General features: G+C 35.5%; 1 protein-coding gene across 1 annotated transcript in view; it reads left to right on the forward strand.

Annotated features, from left to right (window-relative positions):
* Nucleotides 1-25,578, forward strand: part of DACH2 (dachshund family transcription factor 2) — a 650,145-nt gene that overhangs the window by 383,357 nt on the left and 241,210 nt on the right. The window contains exon 4 of the mRNA XM_072745035.1: nt 22,884-23,015. Coding sequence (XP_072601136.1) covers nt 22,884-23,015 — 132 coding nt within the window. The remainder of the gene's footprint in view (nt 1-22,883; nt 23,016-25,578) is intronic.

Raw genomic sequence — 25,578 nt, forward strand, 5'->3', positions numbered from 1 at the left:
AAAGTATGCAGCATTATATACATATAATTACATGTGATTATTATTATGGTGGGCATGATTTAGACATTCTCTTTTATCTCTTGTTTTTGGAGGTTTAGATTTAGACTCTTAGATTTAAAAAGAATTTATTTCACATTGCCTTAAATATAAAAATGAAAGCCCCTGAGATGTTGCCATAAATTTATTCAGCATTTATATCAACACACCTATGGTTAACATCATATGTTCTTTAAATTGAGAATAAGACAATTTGTAACACAAAATTATTCCATGATTATGTTAAATATAACACATTTTTTTGCTTTCTAAAACAGATGCTTGACATATAGTGCTTCAGGGGGCATAAGCATAAGCTGATCATAAAGAATGGCACCATCAGACAGTGAATGAGTAAAATAAAGGCAGAGCTATTGCCACTTTCAGTGTTTGACAACCATCTCTGTCTTTGCCCACTACTTACATTTGTTATTAAATCTTGGCTGGAAGGTTAGGAAGAATGTGACTGTGGAGAGACTGCAAAATATACCTACTACTAGAGAATCATGAACAATTGCTAATGTTGGGCAAGTGGCCCTTTTTCTTCCTCCTGGTGCTGTCCCTTCACAACACCCATTTGGTTATTCTCCAGTCATTCATTAGACACCACCATGAACCCAATACAGTGTCAGGCACCAAGAATTGCAAAAGGTAAGAATAATACAGTTTCTTCCAGTAAGGAGCTTACAGCCTAGGTAATGGAGACAGGATTTAGATGTAAAATTAATAAATGACAAGTCAATAAATTGTTATCTTGGAAGTAAAGTATTCCATGCAGACTTATTGAAAGTTAACATTGGATTGAACCTCATTTTTAAAATTTTTATTTAAATTCTATTAATTAACATATACTCTATCATTAGTTTCAGTGATAGAGTTCAGTTTTGTCAGTGACATATAACACTCAGTGGGCCTTACACCAAGTACTCTCCTTAATGCCCATCACCAGTTACCCCATTACCTCACCCACCTCCAACCCAGCAACCCTCAGTTTGTTTCTGATAGTTAAGTCTTTTATGGTTTGTCTCCTTCTCTGATTTTATCTTGTTTTATTTTTCCCTCCTTTATTTTTCCCTCCCTTACTCTACGATCTGCTGTTTTGTTATTCTTTAAACTCTACATATGAGTGAAATCATTTGACAGTTGTCTTTCTCTGACTATTTCACTTAGCATAATATCCTCTAGTTCCATCCATGTCATTGCAAATGGTAAGATTTCATTTTTTGATGGTTGAGTAATATTCCATTGTGTATATATATATATATATATATATATATATATATATATATATCACATCTTCTTTATCCATTCATGTGGATAGACATATGGGATCTTTCCACAGTTTGGCTATTGTGGACATTGCTGCTATAAATATTGGGGTGAAGGAGCCCCTTCAGAATACTACATATGTATCTTTGTGGTAAATACCAGGTAGTGCAGTGCTGGCTTATAGGGTAGCTCTATTTTTAGCTTTCTGAGGAACATCTATACTGTTTTCCAGAGTGGCTGTACTAGCTTCCATTCCCACCAACAGCATAAGAGGGTTCTCCTTTCTTCACATCTTCACTAACATTTGTTGTTTCCTGACTTGTTATTTTAGCCATTTGACTTGTGTGAGGTGGTATCTCATTGTGGTTTTGATTTGTATTTCCCTGATTCTGAGATATGTGGAGCATTTGTCCCTGTGTCTGCTGGCCATTTGTATTTCTTCTTCTTCTTCTTCTTCTTCTTCTTCTTCTTCTTCTTCTTCTTCTTCTTCTCCTCCTTCTTCTTCTTTCTTCTTCTTCTTCTTCTTTTCTTCTTCTTCTTCTTTACCTTATTTTACTTATTGAAAGTATAACTTATCAGAAAAATATATATTTCTACCTCTCAAACTAATAATACAATTTATGTAAAAGAAATTGAAGTTAAGGTAAAAAATGAAAACTAAGCATCTGTCTTTGGCTCAGGTTGTGATCTCAGCATCCTGGGACTGAGTCCCACATCAGGCTCTCTGCTTGGCAGGGAGTCTGCTTCTCCCTCTGCTTCTGCCCCCCCTCCTGCTCATGCTGGGTCTTTCTCCTTCAGTCTCTCTCAAATAAATTAATTAATTTAATGAAATATTTTAAAAATATCAAGATAATACCATGCATATTTTCTGACCACAGCACTATGAAACTTGAAGTCATTCAGAAGAAAAAAATGGAAAGGCCACAAATACATGGCAGTTAAATAACATGCTACTAAACAATGGATGGGTGAACCAGGAAATCAAAGAAGAGATAAAAAGTAAGTGGAAACAAATGAAAATGCAAGCACAATGGTCTAACACTTTGAGATACGACAAAAGTGGTCCTAAGTAGAAAGTACAGAGTAATACAGGCCTACATGAAGAAGTAAGAAAAATCTCAAGAAAATAACCTAGTTTTACACCTAAAGAAGCTATAAAAAGAAAAACAATCAAAACAAAACCAGCAGAAGGAAGGAAATAATAAATATTACAGAAGAAATAAATGATAGAAACGAAAAAAGCAAAAATAAAAACCAATAGAAGATATCAGTGAAACCAGGAGCTGGTTCTTTGAAAAAAAATCAAAAAAATTGAAAATTTATAATTATACTTTCAAAATGAAAAGAAAAATGACTGAAATAAATAAAATCACAAGTGAAAAAGGAGAAATAACAAGCCAACACCACAGAAATACAAACAGTTGTAAGAGAATATTATGAAAAACTATATGTCAACAAACTGGAGAACCTGGAAGAAACAGATAAATTCCTAGAAACAAACATATAAACTACCAAAACTGAAACAGAAAGGAATATAAAATTTGAACAGACTGATAACCAGCAAAGAGACTGAGTCAGTAATCTAAAAACTCCCAAGAAATAAAACTCCAGGGCCAGATGGATTCAAAGATGAATTCTACCAAAAAAAAGAAAAAGAGTTAATTTTAAAAAGAGTTAATACCTATTCTTCTCAAACTGTTACAGAGACTAGAAAAGGAAAGAAAATGTCTAAACTCAGTGAACATGGCTAGCATTACCTTGATTTCAAAACCAGGCAAAGACCCCCACTAAAAAGGAGCAGTCCAGGCCAATATTCTGAATGAACATGAATGCAAAAATTCTTAACAAAATACTAGGAAACTGAATCCAACAGCATATTAAAAGAATCATTCATCATGACCAAGTGGGATTTATTACTGGGCTGTAAGGGTGGTTCAATATTCACAAATCAATCAGCTTGATATGCTAAATTAATAAAAGAAAGGATAAGAATCAGCAATCCTTTCACTAGATTCCCAGAAAACATTTGACAAAATACAATATCCATTCATGATAAAAAATCTCAACAAGGGAGAGGTAGAGGGAACATACCTCATCACAATAAATGCTATGTACAAAAACCCCAGAGGTAATATCTCCCTCAAAAATGGAGAGTTTTTTCTCTATGGTCTGAAACAAGACAGGTATGTCTACTCCACCATTGTTATTTAATGTAGCACCAGAAGTCCTAACCACAACAGACAACAAAAAGAAATAAACAGCATTCAAAACAGTGAGTAGTAAAATGTTCACTATTTGTAGATGACGTGATAATCAATATAGAAACTCCAAAATAGTCCAATGAAAAATTGCTAGAATTGATTCTCTAATTCAGTAATGTAGCAGAACACAAAATCAACATACAGAAAAAATGTTGGATTTCTATACAACTGTAATGAGGCAACAGAAAGAGAAATCAAAGAATCAATCCCATTTAAAATTGCATCCCAAACCATAAGATACCAAAAAATAAGCCTAACCAAATTGGTGCAAGACCTATACACTGAAAAGTTTGACACTGATGAAAGAAATTGAAGATGATACAAATAAATAGAAAAACATTCCATGCTCATATTTTGGAAGAACAAATATTGTTAAAATGTCTCCACCGCCCAAAGCAATCTGCATGTTTACTACAGTCCCTATCAAAATTTGAGCAGCATTTCTCACAGACCTACAACATACAATCATAAAATATGTACAGAACTACAAAACACCCTTAAGAGCCAAAGAAACCTTGAAAAAGGAAAGCAAATGTGGGGACATCACAATTCCAGACTTCCAAGCTATACTAAAAGCTGTAGTGATCAAGATAGTATGGTACTGACCACAAAATAGACAAATAGATCAATGAGACAGAATAGAAAGCCCATAAATGAACCCACAGCTATATGGTCAATTAATCATTGATAGAGCAAGAGGGAATACCAAGCAGAAAAAGACAATCTCTTCAACAAATGGTGTTGAGAAAATTGGACAACAACATGAAAAGTAATGAAAGTGGACAAATTTCTTTCACCATACACAAACATAAATTCAAAATGGATTAAGGACCTAAATATGAGAAAGAAAACCATTAAAATCCTAGAGAACACAGGCAGTAACCCATTTGGCATCAGCCATAGCAATTTCTTACTGCATATGTCTCCTGAGGCAAGGAAGAAATGGCAAAAATAAATTATTTGGGCTTCATCAAAGTAAAAACCTTCTGCATATCAAGGGTAACAATCAACCAAACTAAAAGGCAATCTATGGAATGGATGAAGATATTTGCAAATAAAATATCTATTGAAAATTTGCATGTAAAATTTGTAAAAACTGATAAAACTTAACACCCAAAAAACCAATAATCCAATTAAGATTGGTCAGAAGTCATGAATGTTTTTCCAAGAAGACATACACATGACCAACAGAGACATGAAAAGTTCTTCATCATTATTTATCATCAGAGAAATACAAATCAAAATAACAATGACATAACACCTCACTCCTATCAGAAGGCTAAATTCAACAACACCAGAAACAGCAGGAGTTGGTAAGGATGCAGAGAAAGGGAACCCTCTTACACTGTTGGTGGGAATGAAAACTGGGGCACCCAGTCTGGAGAACTGTATGAAAGTTTCCCAAAAAGTTAAAAATAGAACTATTAGGCAATTGCATTAAGTACTAACTGAAATAATACAAAAATACTAATTCAAAGGGTGCATGCACCCTAATGTTTATAACAGCACTATCAACCATAGCCATATTATAGAAAAAAACCTTAGTGTGCATTGACAGATAAATGGATACAGAAGATGTGTTGTATATATATATGCAATTGAATAGTACCCAGCCATAAAAAGATCATATCTTGTTATGTGCCATGACATGGATGGAGCTAGAGAGTGTTATACTAAGTGAAATAAGTCATTTGGAGAAAGACAAATACCATATGTTTTCACTCTTATGTGAAATTTAAGAAACAAAATAAATGAGGAAAGGAGTGGGGAAGAGAGAGAAGTAAACCCAGAAACAGACTCTTGAGTAGAGTACAAATTGATAGTTACCAGAAGGGAGGTGGGTGGGGAATAAGTAAATATGTGATGAGGATTAAGGAATACAGTTGTGATGAGCAACAGGTGTTGTATGTAAGTGTTGAATCACTAAATTTTACACTTGAAACTAATATTACACTGTAGGATAACATTCTGGAATTTAAAGAAAAATTTTAAACATTAAACATAAAAAATAAAAATATAAAATAAAATCATATTTTTTGTCTGTTCTCTTTTTGAATGGCTTTATCACATTATATGATTTGTGAATATTGACCCACCCTTTCATCCCTGGAATAAATCCTCCTTGATTGTAGTGAATGGTTTTGTAATTTATTGTTGGATTCAGTTTGTTAATAGTTTGGTGATGATTTCTGCATCTATGTTCATCAAAGATATTGGTTTACATTTTCCTTTTTTATAGTGTATTTAACTGATTTTATTATCAATGTAATACTGGACTCCTAGAATGAATTTTAAAGCTTTCCTTCCTCTTCTGTTACTTAGAATAGTTTGTGAAGAATAGTTATCACCTCTTCTTTAAATGTTGATAGAATATATCATTGATACTTTTTGATCCCAGAATTTTGTTTCTTGGGAGGCTTTTTTTTATTACCAATTCAATTTCATTGCTGGTAATTGGCTGGCTCAAATTTCCCATTGTTTAATTCAGTTTTGGAAGATTATATATTTCTTAGACATCATTTTTCATAATATTTTCTCACAATCCTTTGTATTTCTGTGGTGTTGGTGTTGTCTGTCCTCTTTCATTTTTTATTTTATTCACTTAAGTCCACTCTCCTTTTTCTGCTTTATGATGAGGCTAGATATTTTCAAAAAAAACATTTCCGAGTTTTATTGACTTATTGTTCTTTAGCTTCTATTTCATTTATTTTTGCTCTGATATTTATTATTCACTTCCTTCTACTGGCTTTGGACTTCCTTTGTTCTTTTTTTTAGCTACTTTAGGTGTTAAATTAGGTTGTTTATTTGAGATTTCTCTTGCTTCTTGAGATAGACTTCTATTGCTATATAGACTGACACAGTGTTTTAACTTTTGTCTCCAAGTAATTTTGTAATTTATTCTTTGATTTTTTTTGATTGACCCTCTCATTGATTAGTAGCATGTAATTCATCTTCCATGCATTTTTGTTCTTTCCAGAGTTTTTCTTGTGATTGATTTCTAGTTTCATACCTTCGTATTCAGAGAGGATGCATGCTATGATTTTAATCTTTTTGAATTTGTTGGGACTTATTTTGTAGCCAAAAGTGATCTCAGGAGAATGTTCCATGTGAACTTGAAGAGAATATGTATTGTGCTATTTTTGGATGGAATGTTTTAAATATATCTATTAGAGGCTTTTGGTCCCGTGTGTCACACAAAACCATTATTCTCTTGTTGATTTTCTGTCTGGATCATCTATCCATTGATGTAAGTTGAGTGTTCAAGTCCTCTACTATTAATGTATGACTATTTTCTTCCTTCATGTCTGCTAATAGTTGCAGTATGTATTTCGGTGCTCCTGTATTGGGTCTATAAATATTTAGAACCATAATTTCTTCTTGTTGGGTTGTTGCTTTGTAATTATTTAGTGTCCTTTGAATCTTGCCACAGTCTTTATTTTAAAGTCTATTTTCTCCATATAAGTATTGCTACTTCAACTTTCATTTGGCTTTCATTTTAATAAAAATTGTTCCATGTTTCTACTTTTAATGTGTATATGTCTTTACATCTGAAGTGAGCCTTTGTATGCAGCATATGAATGTGTTTTGCTTTCTTATTCATTCAGTACTTGGTAACTTTTTATTGGAATACTTAGTCCCTTTACATTCAGAGTAATTTTTGGATGGTTATATATTTTTTGCCACTTGGTTATTTATTACTGTACTTTTGCTACACGTCTCTGTTCCTTTTTCCTTCTGCTTTCTTCCCTTGTGGATTGATAGCTTTCTTTTGTGATATACTTGGCTTCCATTTTCCTTATTTTATTTAATTTTTTTAATTGGAGTTCAATTTGCCAACATATAGCATAACACCCAGAACTCATCCCCTCAAGTGCCCCCCTCAGTGCCTGTCACCCAGTAACCCCCACCACCCACCCACCTCCCGTTCCACCTCCCCTTATTCGTTTCCCAGAGTTAGGAGTCTCTCATGTTCTGTCTCCCTCTCTGATATTTCCCACTCTTTTTCTCTCCTTTCCCCTTTATTCCCTTTCACTATTTTTTATATTCTCCAAATGACTGAGACCATACAATGTTTGTTCTTCTCTGATTGACTTATTTCACTCAGCATAATACCCTCCAGTTGTATCCACGTGGAAGCAAATGGTGGGTATTTGTCATTTCTAATGGCTGAGTAATATTCCATTGTATACATAAACCACATCTTCTTTATCCATTCATCTTTTGATGGACACCGAGGCCCCTTCCACAGTTTGGCTATTGTGTACATTGCTGCTATAAATATCGGGGTGCAGGTGTCCCACCGTTTCACTGCATCGGTATCTTTGGGGTAAGTCACCAGCAGTGCAATTCCTGGGTTGTAGGGCAGATCTATTTTTAACTCTTTGAGGAACCTCCACACAGTTTTCCAGAGTGGCTGCACCAGTTCACATTCCCACCAACAGTGCAGGAGGGTTCCCCTTTGCCACATCCTCTTCAATATTTGTGGTTTCCTATCTTGTTAATTTTCACCAATCTCACTGGTGTGAGGTGGGATCATTGTGGTTTTGATTTGTATTTCCCTGATGGCAAGTGATGCAGAGCATTTTCTCATGTGCCTGTTGGCCATGTCTATGTCTTCCTCTGTGAGATTTCTGTTCATGTCTTTTGCCCATTTCATGATTGGATTGTTTGTTTCTTTGCTGTTGAGTTTAATAAGATCTTTATAGATCTTGGATACTAGCCTTTTATCCGATAGGTCATTTGCAAATATCTTCTCCCATTCTGTAGGTTGTCTTTTAGTTTTGTTGACTGTTTCTTTTGCTGTGCAAAAGCTTCTTATCTTGATGAAGTCCCAATAGTTCATTTTTGCTTTTGTTTCCCTTGCCTTCGTGGATGTATCTTGCAAGAAGTTACAGTGGCTGAGTTCAAAAAGGGTGTTGCCTTTATTTTCCTCTAGGATTTTGATGTAATCTTGTCTCACATTTAGATATTTCATCCATTTTGAGTTTATCTTTGTGTATGGTGCAAGAGAGTGGTCTAGTTTCATTATTCTGCATGTGGATGTCCAATTTTCCCAGCACCATTAATTGAAGAGACTGTCTCTTTTCCAGTGGATAGTCTTTCCTGCTTTGTCGAATATTAGTTGACCTTAAAGTTGAGGGTCCACTTCTGGGTTCTCTATTCTGTTCCATTGATCTATGTGTCTGTTTTTGTGCCAGTACCACACTGTCTTGAGGACTACAGCTTTGTAGTACAACCTGAAATTTGGCATTGTGATGCCCCCAGGTATAGTTTTCTTTTTTAAAATTCCCCTGGCTATTCGGGGTCTTTTCTGAATCCACACAAATCTTAAAATAATTTGTTCTAACTCTCTGAAGAAAGTCCACAGTATTTTAATAAGGATTGCATTAAACATGTAAATTGCCCTGGGTAACATTGACATTTTCACTATATTAATTCTTCCAATCCATGGGCATGGAATATTTTTCCATCTCTTCGTGTCTTCCTCCATTTCTTTCAGAAATGGTTTGCATAGTTTGTAGGGTATAGATCCTTTACCTCTTTGGTTAGGTTTATTCCTAGGTATCTTATGCTTTTGGGTGCAATTGTCAATGGGATTGACTCCTTAATTTCTCTTTCTTCAGTCTCATTGTTAGTGTATAGAAATGCCACTGGTTTCTGAGCATTGATTTTGCATCCTACCACACTGCCGAATTGCTGTATGAGTTCTAGCAATCTCGGGGGGGGGGTAGTATTTTGGGTTTTTTATATACAGTATCATGTCATCTGTGAGGAGGGAGAGTTTGACTTCTTCTTTTCCAATTTGAATGCCTTTTTATTTGAGGCTGATACTTCTGATTGCTGATTGCTGAGGCTGGGACTTCTAGTACTATGTTGAATAGCAGTGGTCAGACTGGACATCCCTGTCTTGTTCCTGATCTTAGGGGAAAGGCTCCCAGTGTTTCCCCATTGAGAATGATATTTCCTGTGGGCTTTTCGTATATGGCTTTTAAGATGCTGAGGAATGTTCCCTGTATCCCTACACTCTGAAGAGTTTTGATCAGGAATGGATGCTGTATTTTGTCAAATGCTTTCTCTGCATCTATTGAGAGGATCATATAGTTCTTGTTTTTTCTCTTGCTGATATGATGAATCACATTGATTGTTTTACCAGTCTTGAACCAGTCTTGCATCCCGGGGATAAATTGCACTTGGTCATGGTGAATAATCTTCTTAATGTATTGTTGGATCCTATTGGCTACTATCTGGTTGAGAATTTTTGCTTCTGTGTTCATCAGGGATATTGCTCTATAATTGTCCTTTTTGGTGGGGGTCTTTGTCTGGTTTTGGAATTAAGGTGATGCTGCCCTTTCTGGCCTGCCAGGTCTCTGTGGAGAGGTCTGCTATTAGCCTAATACTTCTCCTCACAAAGTTTAGGGATTTTTTGTCTCTTGCTGCTTTAAAGATCTTCTCTTTGTCTTTGGAATTTGCAAGTTTCACTATGAAATGTCAAAGTGTTGAGCAGTTTTTATTGATTTTAGCGGGGGGGAAATCTCTCTATTTCCTGGATCTGAATGCCTGTTTCCCTTCCCAAGTTAGGAAAGTTCTCAGCTATGGTTTGTTCAAATTCATTTTCTGGTCCTCTGTCACTTTCAGCGCCCTTGGGAACCCCAATTAAATGTAGATTTTTCCTTCTGATGCTGTCATTTATTTCCCTTAACCTATTCTCATGATTTTTTAATTGTTTTTCTTTTTTCCTAAGTTTCCCTCCATGCCATCAACTTGTCTTCTATGTCACTCACGTGTTCTTCTACATTGTTAACCCTCCTCATTAGGACCTCCAGTTTGGATTGCATCTCATTTAATTGATTTTTAATTTTGTTCTGATTAGATCTAAATTCTGCAGTCATGAAGTCTCTTGAATCCTTTATGCTTTTTTCTAGAGGCACCAGGAGCTTTATAATTGTGCTTCTGAATTGGCTTTCTGACATTGAATTGTAATCCAAGTTCTGTAACTCTGTGGGAAAGAGGACTGTTTCTGATTCTTTCTTTTGAGGTGAGTTTTTCCTTCTAGTCATTTTGCTCAGTGCAGAGTGCCCCCCCAAAAGTTGTACTGGATAAAGGAGAAAAAGAGAGAAGAGGAAAAAGAAAAAAAAAGAAGAAGAAAAGAAAGGGGGGTAAGCAAACAGAAAATTAAAAAAAGGCGGGGGGCGGAATATCCTCTGATTCTATATACTCTGAATCCCTCGACTTCTCCTGGAACTTTCCATTGCTGCTTGGTCAGTAACTTGCTTTTCCCCTGTCCTTCTAGCTGGTCTTCTGGGTGAGGGCCCTGCTGTGCTGATTCTCAAGTGTGTGCACCTGGGGGACCTGCTCAGCCCCCTGCCTGGTGCAGGGCTCAGTGGGAGTTGTTTATCCTGTTTATCCTATGAGGCCACTGTGACGCTCAGTGGGAGTTGTTTACCCTGTGAAGCCCCAGGAGGAACAACAACAGTGGCAGTGGCCAGCTCTCCAGCCCTGGAGTCAGCTCCAGTGGTAACTACCGCACTTCCCAGTCAGCAAGTACCTGGATGCCCCGGGGGGGTGGGGGGCACGGATCTACACAGCTCGGGTCGCCCAGTGGCAGGACCATCAGTGCTGTCCTGTGTGCTCCTGGCCTCTGCGTGTCCTGGGGGGAGTGCCGGATCTTTAGCTGTGTTCCTCAGCACCCTGGGCTGCGGGGCCTGCGCCACTGGAATCGAGCTCCGGGGTGTGCAGCACCCTCCCCGCGGAGCTACAGCCAGAGCTGCTCCCGGCCCACTGGGTGCGCACTGCAGCTCTTTAGGGAGCTTGGCCGCGGGGTGTGGCGTGCTCTCCCCTGGGGCGCTGTTCCTCTGTTAGTGCCCCTGGGAGCCTGAGGGCATCCCAGCCCCTCCTGGGATCCTGCTACAACTCCCTGTGGGTGCCTTTCCGTCCAGGAAAATTGGTGAAGCTCCTGCTTCTCTGGACAGGGATTTGCTGTCCTGGGGGCACACCCCATGGCCTTAGCCTGGCTCCTCGTGGGGGGCTCCTCCCTCTTGGATGTTTTTTTATTTCTTTATTATTTTTTTTCCTGTCTTCCTACCTTGATAGAAGCGCAAACTCTTCTCACTGCAGTATTCCAGCTGTTCTCTCTTTAAATCTCAGACCGAATTCATAGGTTTTCAGGATCATTTGAAAGTTACCTAGGTAATTTGGTGGGGACAGGTGACTTGGGGACCCTACTCTTCCGCCATCTTGCCCCCTCCTCCCATTTTCCTTATTTTTGCATATCTATTAAAAGCTTTTGATTTTTCACTACCATTTAACTTTTTAAATTTTTAATTTTTTTTAAGAAGGGAACTTGTGATAAGCCTGCTGTTTTATGGAAGTGTTGATTCACTAAATTCTATACCTGCAACTAATATTACGTGGTATGTTAACTGGGTTTAAATAAAAACTTGGGGAAAAATAATTTATAAATAGAATTCTCTACATAAAGCAATCTATATCAGGTTGATGGGGACATAAATTTGAACCCATTCTAGCACTAGTTTTTGCTCTCACCCCATTTTTATGTATATATATTATTTATATCCTTTTATTACTCACTTGGATGATTTTTTTAAGTTTTTAATTTCAATTCCAATATAGTTAACACCCTACGATATTAGTTTCAGGTATACAATATAGTTATTCAAAAATTCTGCACATTGCCCACTACTCTTCATAATAACTGTACTCTTTAATCCCTATCCTTTGTTTAACCCATTCCCATAGCTGCCTCCCCTCTGGAAATCATCATTTGTTCTCTATATTTAAGTGTCTTTTTCTTGGTTTGCCTCTGTCTTATGCTTTTCCTTGTTCATTAGTTTCTTAAATTCTATGTATGAGTGAAATCATATGGCATTTGTCTTTCACTTAACTGATTTTGTTTAACATCATGCTCTTTAACTTCATCCATGTTGTTACAAATGGCAAGATTTCATTTTGTTCATGGCTGAATAATATTCCATTGTGTGTGTGTGTGTGTGTGTGTGTGTGTGTGTATACTTCATTATCCATTCATCTGTTGAATGGATACTTAGGGTAAGTCCATGACATGGCTATTGGAATAATGCTGCTATAAAAAAAGGGGTGAACATATTTTTTGGATTAGTGTTTTCATATTCTTTCAGTATATAGTAGTGAAATGACTGAATTGCAGGTTAGTTTGAGTTTTTAAAATAGAGAGTATGATGTATTTTTTTAAGTTTGTATTAAAATTAAATTAATTAACATACAGTATAATAGTTTCAGATGTACAATATGGTGACTTAATACTTCCACACAACACCTGATGCTCATCACAACAAGTGTACTCCTTAATCTCCATCACCTATTTAACCATTCCCCCATTCAACTGCCCTCTGGTAACCATCAGTTTGTTCTCTATAGTTAAGAGTCTATTTCTTGGTTTGCCTTCCTCTTTTTCCTCCCTTTTTTCTTTTCTTTTGTTTTTTTAAATTCCACATATAAGTGAAATAATATGCTGTTTATCTTTATCTCACATATTTCACTTATTATTACTCTCTAGCTCCATCCATGTTACTGGAAATGGCAAGATTTCATTATTTTTCATGGCTGAGCACTACTATTCCATTGCATATATATGCCACATCTTTTTTACCCATTTATCAGTTAATGCCCACATGGGTTTTTTCCATAATTTGACTATGATTGATAATGCTGCTATAAACATCAGGTGCATGTTTCCCTTTAAATTAGTATTTTTGTATTCTTTGTGCAAATACCTAGTAGTGTAATTGCTGAATCATGGGGTAGTTCTATTTTTAACTTTTTGGGGAATCTCCATACTGTTTCCAGAGTGGCTGCCCAGTTTGCATTGCCCCTGACGGTGAAAGAGGACTTCCCTTCCTCAACATCCTTGCCAATATAGAATAGAAAACTCAGAATTAAGCTGATAGCTATATGGTCAAGTAATGTTTGAAAAAGCAGGAAAGAATATCCAAGGTGTAAAAGATAGTCTCTTCAAAAAATAGTATAGGGAAAACTGGACAGCTACATGCAAAGGAATGAAATTAGGCCGCTTACTTACACTATACACAAATATAAATTCAAAATGGATTAAAGACCTAAATGTGAGAAAGGAAGCCATAAAAATCTTAGAGCACAGGCAGTAATCTCTTTGACATCAGCTATAGAGACTTATTTCTCAATATGTCTCCTGAAGAAATTAATAGAAAAGCAAAACTTAACTATTGGGACTACATCCAAATAAAAAACTTCTGCACAGCTGAGGGAACAATCACCAAACTAAAAACCCATAGCAAGGGAGAAGATATTTGCAAATGACATATCTGATAAAGTGTTTGTATCCAAAATATAAAGAACTTATAAGACGTGACTTATAGTTAAAAAATGGGCAGAAGACATGAATAGACATTTTCTCAAAGAAGACATACAGATGGCCAACAAACCCATGAAAAGATGTTCAACACTGCTGATCATCAGGGAAATACAAATCAAAACCACAGAGTCATTACCAACCACCCATGAAAATAGCTAAATAAACAGCACAAGCTTAGTTCTATTTTTATCTTTTTGAAGAACTTCCATAGTGTTTTCCAGAGTGGCTGCACCAGTTTGCATTCCCAACAACAGTGCACAAAGGCTTCTTTTTCTCCACATCCTCAACAGTAGTTGTTTCTTGTGTTTTTTATTTTAGCCGTTTTGACATGTACAAAGTGATATATCTCATTATAGTTTTGATTTGTATTTGCTTGTCAGTGATTGATGCTGAGCATCTTTTCATGTGTCTGTTGGCCATCTGGATGTCTTCTTTGGAAAAATATCTGTTCATGTCTTCTGCTCAATTTTTAATTGGATTATTTTTGGGTGTTGAATTCTATATATTTTAATATATATTTTGAATAGTAACCTTTTATCAGATATATCATTTGCAAATATATTTTCCCATTTGGCAGTTTGTCCTTTAGTTTTGTAGATTGTTTTTTGTTTCTTTTGAGTTTTTTGTTTGTTTGTTTTGCTGTGCAGAAACTTTTTATTTGGATGTATTCTCATTATTTTATTTTTGCTTTTCTTTCGCTTACCTAAAGATACATATCCAAAAAAATGTTGCTATGGCCAATGTCAGAGAAATTACTTCTTGTGTTCTTTTCGAGGATATTTAACATTTCCAGTCTCACATTTACTTTTTTAGTCCATTTTGAATTTATTTTTGTATATGGTGTAAGAGAGTGATCCAGTTTTTTTTTTTTAATGTATCTGTCCAGTTTTCCCAATATTATTCGCAGAAGAGGCTGTCTTTTCCTCATTGTATTTTATTGCCTCCTTTGTTGAAGATAAATTGACCATAGAAACATGGGTTTCTTTCTTGGCTTTCTATTCTTTTCTATTGATCTATGTGTTTGTATTTCTGCCAGTGCAATATTGTTTTGATTATCATAGCTTTGTAATATAACTTGAAGTCTGGAATTGTGATACATCCAGCTTTGTGTTTTGTTAGTTTGTTTGTTTAAGCTTGCTTTGACTTTTCATGGTCTTTGTGCTTTCAAACAAATTTAGTATTTTCTTGTTGTTGTGTCAGAAATGTTGTTGGTATTTTCAAAAAGATTGTATTAACTCTTTGGATCGTTCCAGGTAATATGTACATTTTAGAAGTCTTGGTTTTCCCAATCCATGAACATGGAATGTTTTCCATTTGTTTGCATCATCTTCAGTATCTTTCAGCAGTTTTATATTTTTCGGACTACAGATTTTGCCTCCTTGGTTACATTTATTCCCATCTATTTTTTTTTGTATATTTCTTTTACTGGAAATAGTAAAAGACACAGGCAGAGGGAGAAGCAGGTTTATTGTTTATTGCTATAGTATAACACCCAGTGCTCATCCCGTCAAGTGACCCCTTAGTGCCTGTCACTCCATCCCCCTTGCCCACCTCCCCTTTCACTACCCCTTGTTTGTTTCCCAGAGTTAGGAGTCTTTTATGCTCTTTTTTGTATTGTATTTGCATTGTAAATGGAATTGCTGTCTTAATTTTTATTTCTGTTGCCTCATTATTAGTGTATAGAAATGCAACAGATTTGTTTACACTGAATTTGTATCCTGCAACCTTACTGAACCTATTTATCAATTCAAATAGGTTTTTGGTGGAATCATTCAAGTTTTCTATATATATTGTCATTTCATCTGCAAATAGTGAAAGTTTTACTTCTTCCTTGATGAGTTGGATGCCCTTTATTTCTTCTTATTGTCTTATGGCTGTGGCTAGGACTTCCAATTGTATGTTGAATAAAATTTGAAAGTGTAGACATCCTTGTCTTGCTCCTGAAATTTGAGGAAAAATTCATTTTCTTCTCAATTTAGGATGATATTAGCTGTGGGTTATTCATATATGGTCTTCTTAATCTTGAGGTATGCTCCCTTTAAACCTATTTTGTTGAGGGTTTTATCTCGAATTGATATTGTAGTTTGTCAAATGCTTTTTCCGGGTCTATTGAAATGGTCATACAGTTCTTATCCTTTCTGTTATTGATGTGATATCACATTGATTGATTTGCAAATATTGAACCACCCTGGCAAACCAGAAATAAATCCCATTTGATTGTGGTGAATGATTCCTTTAATGTATTGTTGAATTTGGTTTGCTATTATTTTATTGAGAATTTTTGCATCTATGTTCATCAGGGATATTGCTCTGTCCTCTTTTTTTAAGTGGAGTCTTTATCTGATTTCAGTATCAGGGTAATTCTGTCCTCATAGAATGAATTTGGAAGTTTTCTTTCCTTTTGTATTTTTTTGGAATAGTTTGAGAAGTATAGATATTAAGTCCTCTTTAAGTGTGGTAGAGGGCAGCCCGGGTGGCTCAGCGGTTTAGTGCTGCCTTTGGCCTAGGGCATGATCCTGGAGACCCGGGATTGAGTCCCACGTCAGGCTCCCTGCATGGAGCCTGCTTCTCCCTCTGCCTGTGTCTCTACCTATTTCTCTCTCTCTCTCTCTCTTTCTCATGAATAAATAAATAAATAAAATCTTTTAAAAAATTTTAAAAGTTAAATGTGTGGTAGAATTTGCCTTTGAATCCATCTGGTCCTGTACTTTTGTTTGTTGGGGATTTTTTGATTATTGATTCAATTTCTTTGCTATCAGTTTATTCAAATTTTCTTTCTTCCTGTTTCAGTTTTGGTATTTTGTATGTTTCTAGGAATTTATCTGTTTCTTCTAGGTTGTCCAACTTGTTGGCATATAGTTTTTCATAATATTCTCTTATAGTTGTATTTTTGTGGTATTACTTGTTATTTCTCCTTTTCCAGTTGTGATTTTGAATATTTGAGCCAACTCCTCTCTCTATTGATAACTCTGGCTGGATATTTATAAATTTTGTTGGCTTTTTAAAAAATGAACTTCTCATTTCATTGATCTGTTCTGGATTTTTGTTTGTTTCTATATTATTTATTTCTGCTGTAATCTTTATCATTTCCTTCCTTCTACTGGTTTTATACATTGATTGTTTTTTCTTTTCCTAGCTCCTTTAGGTGCAAGATTAGGTTGTTCATTTGAGATTTTTCATGCTTCTTGAGGTAGGCTTGTGCTGCTATTAACTCTCCCCTTATAAACACTTTTGATGCATTCCAGAGCTTTTGGACCATCATGGTTTCATTTTCATTTGTTTCCATGCACTTTTTCTCCTTTGATTTCCTTGTTGAGTCATTTATTGTTCAGTAGCATGTTATTTAACTTCCCTATATTTGTGGTGTTTCTATATTTTTTCTTGTGATTGACTTGTAACTTCATAGTAGTGTAGTCAGAAAAGATAAGTAATATAAACTTTTTTCTTCTTGAATTTGTTAAGGCAGGATTTGTGGCCAAATATCAGCTCTATTCTGGAGAATGTTTCATGTGTACTGGAAAAGAATGTGTATTCTGCTTTTTTAGGATGTAATATTCTGAAAGTATCTGTTAATCTTCTTCATCCAGTGTGCCATTCAAAGTCATTGTTTCCATGTTGATCTTCTTTTTCGATGATCTGTCCATTGATTTAACTGGAGTGTTAAACTCTCCTACTATTATTGTGTTATTATTGATTAAGTTCCTTTATTTTTGCTACTTACTGTTTTATGTATATGAGTGCTCTTATGTTGGATGCATAAATATTTATGATTGTTATATCCTCTTATTGGATTTTCACCTTTATTATCATAAGTGTACCTCTTTGGCTCTTATTGCTGTCTTCATTTAAACATCTTTTTAGCTGATGAAAGTATTGCTACTTTGTTTTTTTTTTTGTTGTTGTTGTTGTTGTTGTTATCCATTTTGGTGATGGATGCTTTATTCTACTAATTTTCAGTCTGCTGGTGTTTTTAGGTCTAAAATGAGTCTGTATATGGATGGATCTTGGGTTTTTTTTTTAAATCCATTCTCTCATCCTTTGTCTTTTTATTGGAACATTATCCATTTACACTCAAAGTAATTATTAGTAGATATGCATATATTGTCATTTTATTATTTGCTTTGTGGTTGTTTCTGGGGATTTTCTCTGATCCTTTCTTGTCTTTCACTCGTGTTTTGCTGATTTTCTTTGGTGATATATTTCTATTTCTTTCCCTTTATTCTTTGAATATTTATAGTGGGTTTTGATACATGTTTACCATTGTTTGTTTATCTCTTCCTTACATAGCAGTCCATATTAAGTTCATGGTTGTTTATGTTTGAATGCATTGTTTTCTCCTCTCTTCCCCACTTTTTAAAAAGTATACATTTTGATATTTTCTGTCCATTCTTTTTGCATAAGTACCTTGATGGAATTGTTTACAGAAATATTCACTTTCTCTTTTTTCTCTTCTACATTTATACTCTCATTTTTTTTCTTTCCTTTGTACTCAAAGAGTCCCATTTAATATTTCTTGCAGGCTGGCTTAGTGGTTAAAAACTCCTTCAGTTTTTGTTTGTCTAGGAAACGCTTTACCTCTCCTATTCTATAGCATTTTTGGATAGAGCATTCTTGGCTCCAAATTTTTCCCATTGAGCACTTTGAATATGTCATGCCCCTCTCTTCTGGCTTGCCAAGTGTCTGTTGAGAAATCTCCAGCTACCCTTTTGGTTTTTCGCTTGTAAGTTAAGGACCACTATTTTGTCATGACGTTTTAAAGATATTTTTCCTTTATCACTCTATCTTGCAGACTTAACTACAATATATCTTGATGTTGGCCTGATTTTGTTGATTTGGGTGGGAATTCTCTGTGCTCTATCAATCTGGATGTGTGTTTCCTTCTCCAGATTAGAGAAATCTTCAGCTATTATTTATCTGAATAAATTTTCTGTCCCTTTTTTCTCTTTCTTCTTCTGGTACTCCCATAAAGCTAATGTTATTACATTTGATGGAATCACGGAGTTCTATATTTCTATTCTTATTTTGTGTAATTCTTTTTTTCTCTCTCTTGTTCAGCTTGATTACTTTCCATTTCTCTGACTTCTAGGTCATTAATTCGTTCCTCTGTTTCTTCCTTTCTGCTATTCATTCCTATTATTCATTCATCAAGTGTGCTTGTCTTTTTGTTTATAGAATCCTTTATCTCTACTAGGTTATTCCTTATATCTGTGTTAATGCTCTTGCTCATGTCTTCCACTCTTTTTGTCAAGTCTAGTGAGTAGTATTATGATCATTGCTTTGAATTCCCCATCAGGCATGTTATATCTGTTTTTCCTAGATCTCTGGCCATGGCCTTGTCTTGTTCTTTTATTTGGTATAAATTTCTTTGTCTCCTCATTTTATCTGTCTCTCTGTATCTATTTCTGTGTGTCATGAAAGTCAGCTATGTCTTCTGATATTTAAGGTAGTGACTTCATGAGGAAGAGGTCCTGGATTCTCTTGCAATACAATGTCCTGTGTTCTCTAGAACCTGACACTTTGAAGAGTATCATATGGATGTTGTTTATGCCCTGTTGTGTCTGAGTCACTTTTCATTTTAATATAATCATCTGCACTGACTCTTTGCCTATTGTGGGCTATGCCTACTGTCTGTGGTGTCAATGGGACCTAGGAATGCCAGCCCTTAGTGAACGTGCCCACTGGGGAACTTAAGAGCAGGGCAGCAGTGTTAAAAAAATTTGTTGGGAAAGTCCTATGCCAGATCCCCTAAGTGCTCTGATGGCTAAAGGCTGTGTCCTGAGGCTGCTGAGAATGCAAGGCTGGGCAGGGCATTGGCTTGGCACAGCTGTGCTAGGCACACAATGGTGGCTGCAGGGTTTGTGGTTGGATGTTGCACTTTGGCTGCAGAGACCAAGTGTGAAGCCTTAACAAAAATTTTCCTGAGCCTTAGGCTGAGGCCAAATGTGTCTCTTTAACCCTTCCTCCCACAGGTTGTTCTGTGTTTATCCTGTGAGTGATGGAGTGGAAAGTCACCTGCCAGCTCTTTCATTTTCAAAGAAGTCCCCCAACATGAGATGAAATCAATATGGACAGATCTGTCTCCTGTTTTCCCCATCATTTTGTAAACTGCCATTTTCACATTGCCTTTCTACAAAGGCTACTGTCCCTTAATGGGTGGCAGCCCAGCTATCACTCACCCTTCTGGATTATCTAGTGCTGAGGCACTGACTTTTTAAAACTCTAGGCTGCAAGTCCCACTGATTTTATAATCTCATGGAATTCAGCCCCTCTTGTTTTTATTGTTAAATGTTATGGAGATTAGTCTTCCCTATATAAACTGTCTGCTGCAAGGGCCCATTTCTCTGCTCTTTCTGGGCATGCAACTCTGTTCCTTTAGTGGGTAGCATCCCTCCTTCTCTCTGATCATCTTCCCTCCATCTTTCTGATCTTCTTAACATTTCAGAAGCAGCATCTTTTCTATATTTAGTGGTGGAGGTTTTTTTCCCTCCCAGTCTGGATTGCTCTCTGATTTATTGACATTGATATGGATGATATCTATTTGTAAACGTGGGGTGGGGTCAGCTCATGTCCTCTTATTCTGTTATCTTTCCACAATCCTCTCTCCTCATTAACTCTTATTTGAACTACTTCAGTACTTTAACAAATACATCCAGGTCCCATCACAAAACTTGGATATTGTTTCATATCTTCCTCTAAATACCTGAACTATGACAGCTTTCTGTGAGACTATTCCCTCATTTTTCAAAAGGAAAACCTTGAACTAGGTAGCTCTTAAATATATATGTAGGGCTATCATATTTTGATTCTTTACTACCTAATGTTACTTTCTGAATTTGCTCACTGATTTTTTTCTTCAGTGATATAACAGATAGCATTTGGTTGAAAAATGCATAGATATAGGAACTTTCTATGTTTTCTACGAATTAAAAATATAAGGGAACACTTGCTCACTAATTGTCTTAGTGCCATTATATGAGACACATTTTATCTGGAATTCTGTCTATAAAATATTTTGTTGACTTTGTTTTGACAGGGTACAAATACATATAGATACAAAAATCCACTACTATACCTCAAATAATTAAACAACTACTAATTCAGTAATTATCATTGTTAAGATCCAGTTCTGGATTGCTGGTCAGAGTAGCTATATAAATTCTTGAAACTTCCCTGATACATTTTTTGTCAAGAGGCACTCAGCCCTGGTAGTCCTAATCTGGGTCCTTTGGTTTAAATCACTACAATCATATTTTCTGTCCAGTTACTGTTTGATGTTAACCAGGTTATTGGGTGACTGAAAATTTGTAAAGCTAAATATAACAAGAAAACTTCTAGGATCATCTATACTATAAAAAGTACAAATGTATGTCATCAATTCTGAGACTAAAGCAATTTCTTTCAGACTCTTTTTTTTAAATTTTTTTATTTATTTATGATAGTCACAGAGAGAGAGAGAGAGGCAGAGACACAGGCGGAGGAAGAAGCAGGCTCCATGCACCGGGAGCCTGATGTGGGATTCGATCCCAGGTCTCCAGGATCGCGCCCTGGGCCAAAGGCAGGCGCCAAACCGCTGCGCCACCCAGGGATCCCTTTCAGACTCTTTTTTTGCCATGATTCATAGATAAGCTAATGTGGTGAAAATTTTACTTCATTTGGAGTTTTCCATGCGTTGTAAAGAGTGCAGAGTGGCAAAATAGATTCTTCCAAACATACAGTTACATGTTCTAGGTTGTATTTTCTCTTACACCTTCTTTTCCTTGATTTGTATTTGCATGGGAGAATAGATTTCCCTGAATTCTAGAACACTGTATTTTAAATCTGCCAGTTTTTCCCCCCTTTTTGCCCATGGCACCAGTGCACCAATAGATGGCTATAAATTTAGATAGTATATAATAATTAAGTTGACTTCATTAGACATTTTGGATGGCATTGTTGGAATATGGCTTGTTCTATTTTTAGTACCCATATCCTTATATCTTTATGGTACTGCCTGAGATATACTTCCTAGGAGAAATAATTTCAAGCTTAAGCACTCACATTTTCTCTTTGAATCTTTTTTATTTCTACCTCTTTGTACCATTATATATAGTTTTAAAAGTAATTGCCTTATATATATTTTAAAATTATTTAAATTCAATTCAATTAACATATTGTTCGTTTCAGGGGTAGAATGGAGCAATTCATCAGTTGCATAAAACATCCCTAAATAATGATATGTATATCAGGATATCATATATAGAGAGAATATATATATATATAGAATACACATATTCTTCACTATATATATATATACATATATATATACATATATATGTGTATATATATATATTCATCTCATCTTCTTTATCCATTCATCTCTCGATGGACATATCCTTCGGTATTTTGTCTATTGTGGGCATTGCTGTTATAAACACTGGGGTGCATTACTTACATTAATACAAAAGAATGTAATTATACTATGGGGGCTGGCCTACTTTCAGAGGTTGCATGCCATGTTTTCATTCGTTTGGTCCCTCAATGTATAAGCATGAGAAGAGTAAAAGGTAGAAAGACCATGTGAAATCATTTTCTCCCTCCTCTCTTCCCCTCCCTGCTAAGGTGATTATCACAGTGAAGACAGCTCATACTTTAGCAGAAGTCCCAACAACGCATTTATTAGAAAGTAATTCCTTTAAGTATTTCACAGTCCTTCCTCTGACAATGTTATTTTAGATAGAATTCAACATACATTTAATGATTTTTAGAGGTTTAAACAGTCCATTGTCAAAACAAGAGTTGAAAATTGCTTTGTCAAAGAATATTATGCATAAATTAGACATGAGTTTTATTTTAGCTTGTACCATGTAGCATAGGTCTGTTAAAGAAATGTATCCAACTTTCAGTTACATTAGAAATGGTCCCCATTTTAAAAGGTATGGTTCTGGTTTTAGGTATAACAGCTGCAGCAATGGCTGAAGCAATGAAACTGCAGAAGATGAAGCTTATGGCAATGAACACTCTTCAGGGAAATGGAAACCAAAGTGGAAACGAATCAGAGCCTGATGATCTTAATTCTAATACTGGTGAGTGTCTTCAGGACTACAAGGCAGGTGACTCTTACTAATGTATTCTGAGATTGGAGAGAAAAGGGATGAGGGCTAGAATAGAGAATAATTTGCATACTTTGATCATAAGCAGTTATTGCAGAAGGATGCTTAACTCATCCTCTAAGTAGTACATTGAAACTAGAAAAACATTACAAGTCAGAATTAAATTTCAGGAAACATTCAGTTATCTTCATTACTTTTTTGTAGTGGAATTAATTACTAATTTTTATAGTGTTAGCTATTTTACCTTCTGCCAGTGAAAAATTGTCCCCTTCAGTTTCACTCCAGAATTCTTTCTACAACTTTCAAAAATTTACCACTGAGAGGCAGTTCTGAAATTCCACCTTGGCCCATCTGCAGTCACTTTAGGACCAACACCTCCTTAGCTAATTAAAGGTGCTGGCATACTCAGGGCATTGGCAGGGGCTAATGAAAAGAAGTAGAACAAGGAGAAAGAAAAGAAGAAAAGACAGAAGAAAAGAAGAGAAGAGGAAGATGTCTGTGAAGTGAAATATCCCTTTCCTTCTTGATAGTTGTATTTCCTCCTTTACCCTGTGATAATTTTAGTTTGGTTTTGATCATAAGACCACCTGTAAGGTGTCTTTTGGCAGTAACTTGGATCACAGCTATCAACATACATTAATGGATGTGCAAATAATTAAATAAATAAATATGGTTTAATTTTATTGCAAAATAAGAAAGGGTAACCAAACATGGTCTTAGGGAGCCATAGGTTTCTGATCTAATTTTTCAGCTAAACTTAATATATTGTGATAGGCAGATTCGTAGCAGCCTTATCTCTCTTCTTTTAGGCTCCTAGGAGTTCAAATACGATGGGACCTTATTTTAGAGGGAAAAAAAGGGGAATAATTAAAGAGGGAAATAACTGATGCCAATCAGTATAATAAGCCACTTCGACTTTAATACAATGTATTTCTCCTCATCTAAAATTGAAATGTTCATGGTGAATTCCAGAGTGAGAATTGGGCTTCAACTAGTGCTCACAGCAGGGAATAAATGGACAAATGCATTTTTTAATTGAATTTGTGGTAGCTGTAAGCAACACATAGAAAATACTAAAGTAATACTAAACAAAGAATAACAACAATATGAAGTTACCAGTTATTATGTACTAAGTATGTCCAACGTTTTTATTTAGTTACAAGCATTTTTTATTTTGATATAATTGATATATAACATTGTGTAAGTATAAAATGTACAATGTATTGATTTGTTACACTTATCTATTACAGTATGATACCACCATAGTGTTAACTAACACTGCCATCACATCTCATTATTACTTTTTTTGTAGTAAGAACCTATAAGATCTAGTCTCTTAGCATCTTTCAAGTGTATAATACAGTATTTTAAACTTTAATTTCAGTGTTGTGCAGCATTTACTCATCTATCTCCTGTGTTAATCCATTTAATTCTCACCAAATTTGATAAGAGTATTTTTGATACTTCCATTTTGCAGATCAGGAAACAGAGGTGCAGTGTGGTTCGGCTTTGCTCATAGCCCCAAAGCTAGTAAGTGCCAGAGGTATATTTCAATCCCATGTCTGGTTAAGTCCAAAGGCTGTTTCAGTCACATTCTTCCTCCTCTTTAATATAGTTTTGAAGCTGAGATTTTATTTTATCAAACCCTTCAAATAAAAGTTGTTTTTATATGAGGTTGCACTGATAAACTCATGATCAGTTTCCTAGTCCTAACACCTTTTATTTCATATTGGCTTTCAAATCTTCTGGTGTCTTAGAATGACCATTATTTGACAGGAAACCACTTGTATATAGAAATAATTGTTAAAAAATAATTGCTGTGCTAATAAAAATTAATGGGAGTTCAAGCAGTAATTTTTGTCATGTTTTTCTTAGACATACTAGTTTATGAAAAAAACTGTACAAAATTTGTAGGTTATTCCTTTATAATAAGACAATAAAAACATTGGAGAGATGTACTGGTGACCTAATTTCTAACTTAGAAGTAGTTAATTTTCCTGGCTAAATATGATCTGTCCTAACTCCGTATACCCATAATTGTGATAAAATAAAGTATTAGGTTTTCATTTGTGTATAATATTATACTTGATGCTATAGAAATGAAATTAGAGTAGTCATAGTGCATGACCTTGCAGAGATTGTAATCTATCTGCATCTTGATGTAATGAAGGTAAGCAGATTTAAAAAATAATTATAATGATGATAATAAGAATAATATGTATTTAAATGAAGAAGTCCCTGAGGTTTTCAGTCTATAAATGAACACTGCCACCATGTCTGTACATGCATACATACTAGATTATGTTATGAGGAGGGATCCCCTCAGCCGTAACTTTCCCCCATGAGGTATTAGAGAACAGGTAGCCCTTAGCAATCTTTGCCACTGAAGACTGCAGCTGCTCTCACTGCCACCACAGACAACCACAGATTTGTCTGTCAAAGAACTTCACAGTCTTTGCCAATGGTGATCTCAGCTGATGGAATTGCACAAAGACAACACTGCTGTGCCCTCCCCATTCCTAGATCTGGAGCTGCC

Source organism: Vulpes vulpes, chromosome X, assembly GCF_048418805.1.
Source record: "Vulpes vulpes isolate BD-2025 chromosome X, VulVul3, whole genome shotgun sequence".
NCBI lineage: Eukaryota > Metazoa > Chordata > Mammalia > Carnivora > Canidae > Vulpes > Vulpes vulpes.